General features: G+C 40.9%; 1 protein-coding gene across 1 annotated transcript in view; it reads left to right on the forward strand.

The window, feature by feature from the left end:
• The window catches only part of clstn2a (calsyntenin 2a), a 152354-nt gene that overhangs the window by 62626 nt on the left and 80253 nt on the right, over positions 1-9475 (forward strand). The window contains exon 2 of the mRNA XM_032531498.1: positions 2702-2824. Coding sequence (XP_032387389.1) covers positions 2702-2824 — 123 coding nt within the window. The remainder of the gene's footprint in view (positions 1-2701; positions 2825-9475) is intronic.

Here is a 9475-nt window from a genome sequence, read left to right on the forward strand (position 1 = left end):
TGGAAGGATTACAACTATTCCACTGCAACATGATTGTAATCAAGTAAATGCTAATAAGAAATGGATTTGACGTGACTTAAATTTATCAGTACACACCACGGGAGTAGTGTCTTTTTTTAATATGAGCTGGGACTCAAATTAAATACAAAGTATCAACTGCCTGCGTCCTTACAATAATATCTTTTCATGAGCCTCTGTCCCAGGATGGACAAGTTGACAATTCCCTGCAGTAGTGTTATTTACAGGAAAGCACTATCTTGTTTCTGGATTTGTTCATATTACTGTCACATCAGATTTGATCCAGTGCTGTACTAGAGCCCCTTTTAGACTGTTTCTCCTGCTAAGTGAATTAGTCTTTCATAATGTGCATTCTGAGGCTATAATGCTGTAATGGCTGCAGACGTTCCTTAGGAAATGGCCGAAGACGCCTTGCATATTGCAGCCAACAACACTTATAACCTAATTAAAGGCGGAACCACATGCTACAACAATGGCATTTATTAGCCATGTGGCATGGCTCTATGGATGGCAGTGAAATTTATTTTGTACAAGGGCCTTGGCAAGGCAGCCACTCCAGTTTTTTTCCTGTCTTTGAATGCAAGCTTACCTTAGTTTCATTGCTGTGGCTCTGTACGAAGATGTCATGGATGAATGCCTTGAACGCATCACTAATGGCTTTACGGTACTACATGTCATGAAAGCCATTCTGGAAATAGCCCATGGTCTGATGTGTGCACTCTACAAAAGAGCTCTTACAGTAGACTCCCTTTAAAGAGTCACAGCTCTGCTTCCTCAACCACCACCCTATTTGTGTGGGATAAATGTAAGACCTTGAGCCAGAAAACAAAGCTGCCACCCGTGAGTAAACTGCACTGGCTGTTGGCTGCTATTAGACTTATTGAAGACATTTTCAAATGTAAACAAAATGCTATGAGGGCATGATGGATTAATATATTTACTCTGACAAGTGTAAACACGTACAAATGAAGACTCAGTTGAATAATGCCCATTTTTATAGCCTGTTTTATAGTCACCTCAGCACCGCAGTCTAATATGGTCTGGGTTTCGATGCATCTCTTTATGAGATCGTTTTAGTTCATTTCACGTCTGCTTTAGGGTGGAAATTGTTTTAAGGATTAAGCTGTACCTAAAATACACCATTAAAAGTGTTTGTAGTAGTGTGCTTTAATGCACTGACTTTCCTTGATTGTATGTACAATACTCCGTGGTGTAAAAGATGCCTGAACACCACTCGAAGAGGACCGACCTCCTCTCTCCACTTACAGCAGGGCAGAGTCCTGCTGTTTGCTGCAGTGCTTTCTATCTCCTGCATGAGCATGAGATGAGACTCCTAGTATTAATAATGTCTTCCCTTGTGGCTCTCTCTCTCACTGCCTATTATCCACTCTCTACTCTGTCTCAGTAGGCCGAGAGTCCCATCTAAAATAATCAGTAAGTCTCTCTTAGTGAATTGAAAGAGTAGAAAGCAAGTGTGAATGAATAGAAATGCAAAGGTACAAACATTGAATTTTCTTTCATCACATCAGTATGTTGTGTTTTGTCATTATTATCATAACCCATACAAACCACAGAAAAATGATTTTGATCTAAATTATTAATAAGTCTCCATGTTTTATTTTTTGCTTTAAACAAACCAGTTTCCTTTGTACAGGCCTAACATGTTTTTTTTTTTTTTCTTTGACCCTGTAATCGTAACTCAGTATGGTGACAAATGGGGAGATAGAATAGTAGGACAGAACTGCTGAAATTTGTCCAAACAGATTAAAAGCTGTGAGAAGGTTTTAGGAACAGTTTAATGCATTTTAAATCACTGCCAGCTGGACATGTCATCTGCTCATTGGCATGAGACAAAGCTTTCCTCTTCAGTGGATTGAAAGGTCAAGTTGACATCCCAGATTCCTCCAGAGAGTCACATTTGTACACTAAAGATGCGTGCGTGCGTGCGTGCGTGCACACATAAAAGTGCACATGCACATATGGCTGTTCTTGTGGCTTTTACACCCGTCTCTATCTACATGCTGCAAGAAAGTGGGGATGTTTAATTTACAGTGTGAGTAACCATGTGTAATGGTGATCTGTGTTAATCTCCAGCTTCTTCCTGACCTTTCATTCATATTTCACTTTGGCAGGGTGGTTGCGTGCTCCATGTTGTAGAACAGTTGTGCAGAGGCAGAAACGGAGAGAAAGGGAAGGAGAGAAAAAGAAAAGGATGATGGGGCTGGAGGAAGGGGAAAGAAGCACAGACTGTATTACATCTTTGGATGTGGTTCCTGTAGTTCACAATGTCAGTGCGTCTTGGTTAAGATAACAACTCACAACTAAGGTTATTGTAGGTATGACAAGGTTTTGGCCGATTTTTGGCCGATTGTTCAAGTCAAGGAATTAGAAGTTTAAAGCAGGTTCAGTCCTTTACTGTGGTACTTAGAGTAAAGTGTCCATCGAGCACAACTGGCAGTGTAGCCATTGGTGAGGAATAGGGCTGGGTACTAAATTCAATATTTTTTAGGCACCGACCGAATTGCCTACTCAGTATCGACTATTGAAAAATGCCTCATCATTCAATACTCAATTCAATTCATCTGTTTTGTCATTCTCAGTTCTCTTGAAGTGAGTTTGCTCTTTTAAATACAATTAGAAACAACAAAGCAAACTGAAATGTGAATTTCCATGTCTTCCACAGTCAACAAGCACAAGCCGTGGATAGAAACGTCTTACCATGGTGTGATCACGGAGAACATGAACACGGTGCTGCTGGACCCTCCGCTGGTAGCTCTGGACAAGGATGCCCCGGTCCCCTATGCTGGTAGGAAAAATGATTACACACATAAAAACCATCCACTGTACAGCATCCACCAGTGATGAAATATTGAGTACGACTCGAGTCTCTACTCTCTAGACTTGTGACTCGACTTAGACTTGCACACTGATGACTTGGACTTGAGAAAAGGAAATCAGACTACAGACAACATTCATGAAATAGGACATGGAAGTTGGTTGAAGTTTCTGACTACTGTACTTTTGTATGTAATAAGTCATAAAGATTTGACCTAAGACATTGATATATATTTAGTCTGTAACTGTTTCATGCATCGGCCAGGGATGGAGTACTCAAGTCCTGGACTCTGACTTGAGTCTGACTCGACGCTCTATTCTCTTGACATCGGACTCAAAGAGTGGGGACACGAGACTTGACTTGGACTTGACAGTTGGTGTATCGACTACAACGCTGGTATTCACACACATTTGCAAGTATTACACACATAGTATACAGTATACATCCTCCCACATGAGTGTTGTCTCTCACACACACATTGGCACCGAGACTCGGATGCTTCAGTACTGTGTGCAGGAAACTGTGGCAACTTCCCACCACAAGACACAAACAGATGATCCAACAGTTCTCTGTACTCACTGTTTGTCGTGGGGACTGAATTCCATTTATCACCCTTAGTAGTGTTGAACATGTTTTTCTTTCTGTTTTCGGAACACTTTCTTCTCATCATTGTATGATGACAGAGGGCTTGTAAATTAATACACAAGTGGCTTGGATATCAGTAGGTTTGTGTTTACTGTAAATAGATGAGATAAAATGTTGTGAACCTCCAGAATTGCTGCACCACCACTGTATTATTACATTTAAACCTTCCTAACAATACCACACTACATGAACACAAAAACTTGAATTTAAATAATGTATAATGAATAATGTATGAAACATGAATACATGAAGTGCTGTTCTTTTCTATAAAGCTCAAGTTTAAATTCCCAATAGCAGGTGCTTTTGATTTGAATGGAGGAATAATAATTCATTTATTTTCATTGCCTTGTCAGTTTTTCGAGTTTAGATGCATCTTCTTCCCTCCCCCTGACAGGGCTCTATTTATGATCTGTTGCTGCTAATTGAAGCATGTGTCATCATTTGTCTTGCTGCTGAATTGCCCCATTTAACCTGACCAACAGATTGTTCTCAAGAGTGAAAGAATATATTCCTGAGCCATGTCAGCATGATGACAGTGTTTCCAGCCTAAATCTTAATCTGACACTGTGGAGCTGTTTTACAAGCTTGTCCACATTATTTAACCGTTACAAAGCACAGTTTTAATTTACATAAATGTACACCACACAAAGAGAGAGACAATATTTTGTCCATGAAGAACTCGGCCATTTCTCTGATGTAGCACTTGGTTTTTGTTTTGGTCCTAGTCCCTGTACCATTCATTTATTATTGCTCTGACTTCATAAAAAGCTCATTAAAAATATTATAAATATAGTATTATATAAATGTCATACTGTAGCAAAAGGAGGGGGCCACGACCAGGGGATGTCCCCTTTAGCAGTGTGTAATGGTAGTATGAGATTTATAGACGCTCTCCATTCACTGAAAGTTTGGTTACTGAGAACTCATTGTAGCTTTTTGAGAACAGGTTTCACAATCTAGTGGGCCGGTAAAAAAAATACCTGAGAAGTCCCCGAGAAACAATTTCAGGACAACACTTGACAACAATGTTTGTGGTAATTCCTTTTTGCTTCTCATGTTTGTGGCAAATGTGCCACACAGCTCATATTGGTAAGTGGGTGCTGGGAGCGTAGTACTGACTGAAAGTTGTCTGGTGAAGTCACATGCTGCAGGTACACGGTTTATAATAACAGTACGACGTTATAAACCTCATCTCCAGATGATTGTTCCGGGTGCTGATTATGTTGTCTAAAAAGAGCTGGAATCAGACAGGTACACCCAGGTACAGCAGAGCTGACAGTGACAGGAAGGAGCGAGACAGAGAAAGCCATTATAATTGGACAACGTATTCTGAGACTCAAAGGCAAACGAAGGGCTTGTTGGCAGCTAACGCTTAACAGCTCATTATGGCGAAATGGCTCCCATTAATCTCAGCGCTGACAACCATGGGAAACTGATAGTCAGCTATTTTTCTCCCTCTGTTTTCTTTTTTTTTGTGTGTTTTTGTTCTTAAGCCACAGTCCTAACTTTGTGCTTCTCAATGTTACGTGTGAGCTGTTCTGTAAATAGTGGGTATAAAAATACAGCTGACCTTGATAAGTGTGAAACAGCCTGGATCCATGTTAAATGCTCGTTTGTTCTGCTTTTCCTCACAGGGCATTTAACAGCCCCGTACTGTATGCTGTAACCCAAATGCTGTAGCCTATGTAGATGTACTGTTCATGAAGATTTAATGATTCTTTGGAGGGGCCTATGAAGTAGTTATCCAAAACATAAAAAGGATATTATGCAAAATAGACTAGGAAAAAAAATATCTTTTACTCATTTCATAAAAGTGGAAATGCAGAAGATATACCTCACCGACATTGTTCCTCTCTAATGAAGCAGTACCGACTTACAGCAGTTTATTGCACAAAGCTTTCCCGAGCAACCAAACCTGTGACGCGGTGAAGGTTTAATGACACTGCAACGAGCAGCCAGACAAAAGAGGAAATTCATTTTGATTGTTTCCCACCATGATTAACACTTGGTTTGTTGACTTGAGAAGGTCAAACCGGGTGAAATATGGCCCAGAAGAAAAAAAGCAGCGCTGTGCACTGGCTGCTGACTGGTGATATTTCTCTCCTTGTTTTTCATCACATGCGGTCTAATGAATGAATCCCATACAATCGCTACCAAGGAGACTGAAAAAATGGCCATCAAAAGAGCACCTCTCTCCCAATTTATCTCCCTTTGCAGTTGTCTACTGCTACAGTTCTCCCTGTGTTTTGCACAAACTCACACATTCCCCCCTTCTTCTTCTTGTTGGAGTCTTATTCTCTCACATCTTTATTTCTTTATGCCTCAGTTTGTGTCTTTCTCTCCACCCAGTGCCACATCTCTTCTTTCTCAGCCCAACTATCCTTCCTCTCCTCTATCTCGAATGTTTTGCTTCTAGCGAGCCCATATGCAGGCAGTCACTTATACAATACAGAAGCTCTCATCAATCCTGGTTTTGTTTTACTGCAGAAAGGAATAGGCTGTCCTTCTGGCTCCACATTAATTGCAGTGTGGGAACATGGACCGGGATTGTTAAGTACTTGCCTATTTTCTCCTCTCTTGTAGTTTTCTCTTGTCATGCTTTATTCCCTCTCCCACTGGCCTTCCATCACTAGTGCTTCTCCAAATGCCTCGTAAATCCCCACGTCACCGCTTGATCTACATATTCTTTTTCTCTTTTCCTTCCACTCTCTCGCTCCATCTTGCCCTCTCCTGCAGTATCACATTTCACTTTTGATGTAAACTATCCACTGTGGGCCTAACTTGAACATTATACGCTGAGACAGGCATCCTGGAGATAAATTGTTATTACTGCATGCCATGATGGCACCCTCTATCCTCTGCACACCCCCAACACCTCCCTTGGAGCAAAAGTGTGCAGGTCGAGGAGTATGTGCTGATCGAGCATTCTCAATCAAATTAGCATGAGAAATGGTGGCAGTGGACTCGAGGGTCGCAGGCATTTTCATTTGCTTATTCTTTATCTCGAGGCCGCAGTCAACAGGCACAGATTCTCTCCATTCATCATGGTACCGGTATAATGTGCCGTGGTACATTGTTTCCCCTGCAGAACTCACACGGGGTAAAGGAACAAAAGTAGTTGAAAAAAATGGAGGGAATGTGAGAATGGATAGCTGAGAGAAAAAATGGTGGCGACAGATGGACAATGAAAATGAGAATGGTCGTCACGGACAGCCACCACGGAAAAAATATTAGGATTATTCCCATTGGTTGGTTTGTGTGCGCACATGGGTGTGAACGTGGTTTTGTAAACTATAATTCTCAGCATTTATGGCCATAAACCTGAAGTTGGTGTCTTTAATGTTCTTGAACTTGTCTTTTGAGTGTGAGTCTGAAGGCTTTGATACGTTTTAGCTCATCCTCATTATTTTAACCGTCCTTTTATCTCCTGATAAGCACTAAACGATATAAAACCAAAATTACGTTAGATCCGCAAACCTGTGTGAGAAGGCAGAATCACATCATGCCCCTTCCAACTCCCAAAGTCATCCGTCCCGTCCAGATCCAATGCTACCACATCTTGGTATGTGTGAACCGTGGTCAAAACAATCATACTAAAATAACTGAGCGTGTTGAACGATGTCGTAATCTTGTGTTTCTCACCAAGAATTAGCTAACGTTATAGACCTAGCATTAGCTACTTGTCAAACAGCACCTTTACAGTAGGCACCAAAGCACTTTTCTTCTTTGGCCCCCCCACAGGTTGGATGCGGAATTGTCCATTACTGTTACCATTATCCTATGACTCATTCAAACGGTGGTGGTTAATGAACCACTGAAACAATTTTGGAAACATTATTTTAAGGCACAAAAGAATCTTTTTTTGTTGGATCAATCTACGTATATTGAAATCAATCAATATCAATAAATAAGGTCTCTGTTGTCTGTTGCTATGTGGCATGTAATCAATGACAAAACGATGCCATGTGGCAGAAAAAAAGTTGACTTTTATTCCACCCTCTCCTTTGAGCCCCACATCCATCATGTCATTAAAACCTCTTTCTTTCACCTCTGCAACATGGCCAAAATCTGACCCTTTTTCACACACCCCGCTGCTGAAAGACTCATCCACACCTTTATCTCCTCTGGACTGGACTACTGAAACTCACTTCTCCTCGGCATCAGCTCTACCAACGTCAAGCAACTCCAACTGGTCCAGAACGCCGCTGCCCGACTCATCACCCACACTAAATCTTGGCACCGCATCACTCCAGTCCTAAAACAACTCTACTGGCTTCCCATCTCCCACTGAATCACCTACAAAATCCTGGTCCTCAGCTACAAGGCCCTCCGTCATCTGGTCCCCTCATACCTCACTGACCTCCTCTCCCCCTACCAACCCTCACCGTCCCTCAGATCCATCTCAGCCGGTCTCCTCTCCATCTTCAACCATCTCCAACCTCCACAGCTTCGGGGGCCTTCTCCAGGGCAGCTCCCAGGCTCTGGAACTCCCTCCACCAAGAAAACTGCACCTCTGAGTCCCTCATCTTCCAGTCCCGCCTCAAGACCCATCTCTTCACCTCTGCCTGTCTATAGCCCCACGCCCCCCTTCCTTTTCATCTGCGCCTGAATAACGTTTTGTGTTGTTTTGTTTAGCCTTGGTTTGTTTTCTACCTTGCCCTGGAAAGCAACTTTGGGTCCTTGAAAAGTGCTATACAAATTCAATTTAATATTATTAAATATAACTCTCCTTCAACCCCCACCTCCCCAAAAAATAAAAAAATAAAAAATAAGTAAACAATCAAGGTTTGTATCAAATTGTAGGTCAAAAAAACAAATCGTGGGTTTGGTGTGACGTGAAAGGTGTATTTCTACGGTTTACCTCGCAATTGTCCCAACATCAAGATGCAGTTGTAAAATAATGTCTCCGACTGTTATACTAAGCTAGATAGATGGACAGACAGACCCCTGTGGTGTGGGTTCACAGGGCAGTTCTTTGCCTTCTTTGCCTGGATGCCCGCTTATTAACAGAATTTTAATAAAACACTTTATCTGGAAATACATATCTGGTGGGGAGAACACAAGAGTTGTGTTCTCTATTTCTCCACTTTGCTGTCTTTGATTATGATGAACATTTCTCAGTAGATACACATTCCCCCATAGTTTCCTGTATAAAAGAATCAGCAGGCATCAAGCCAAAGGTGAGATTGTGGATTTGTTTAGACATATTTGACAATTGTTACAAATATAGTCTGGCTAAGTCAACCAGCACTCATTTCATCAGTATGCAAAGGCATGTTTGAGATGCCTTTTGTTGTTCCTGTTCACCAGGATGTTCTTTCATACTCCAAAGCTCTTGGTCACAACGTGAAGAATCTGACTCCAGTTGGATACAATGTAGGATTAGATATTATTGCTTTTGTCAAATTTTGGCTGCTGTGCCAAAGATCCTAACATTTGTTCCAAGTTCCATATTTTTCCACTGAAAAGTTTCTTCCATCTTCACAGCTACTTTGCTGAGAAAACCTAAGAAAACACAGACAGAATTTGCATTTTTGTCAGTGCCAGTCATTCTATTTTTAACCAAGCTCACAGTCAAAATCTATTTACTGCTTGTAGTAACATATGAAAAACGTAGGAAATATTATCACAAGTTCAAAGCCGGTGGTCAGCAAGATTTTTGGCATGCTATTTGAGTTATGTGAGCATGCATTATTTACCATACATGACTTGTTAATGAGTCACAATGATGGATTGTTGAGTAATTGTGAGTAAAAAAGCTTTAATATTCCTGCCATTCTGTCAGGAACAATTACATAATTTTTGGCAGTTGCTGGAATGAAGACACAAACAGGAAGTGTTATATATATATATATATAATCTAAAAAGAGATGAAAATATGCGCTAGTGTTGAATATTGCGATAACAATGCAATAAATGCAACATGCAATAAATTAACAGATGTTCAATTCAATTTTATTTATAGTATCAATTCAT

The sequence above is a fragment of the Etheostoma spectabile genome, chromosome 12 (assembly GCF_008692095.1).
Source record: "Etheostoma spectabile isolate EspeVRDwgs_2016 chromosome 12, UIUC_Espe_1.0, whole genome shotgun sequence".
Classification (NCBI taxonomy): domain Eukaryota; kingdom Metazoa; phylum Chordata; class Actinopteri; order Perciformes; family Percidae; genus Etheostoma; species Etheostoma spectabile.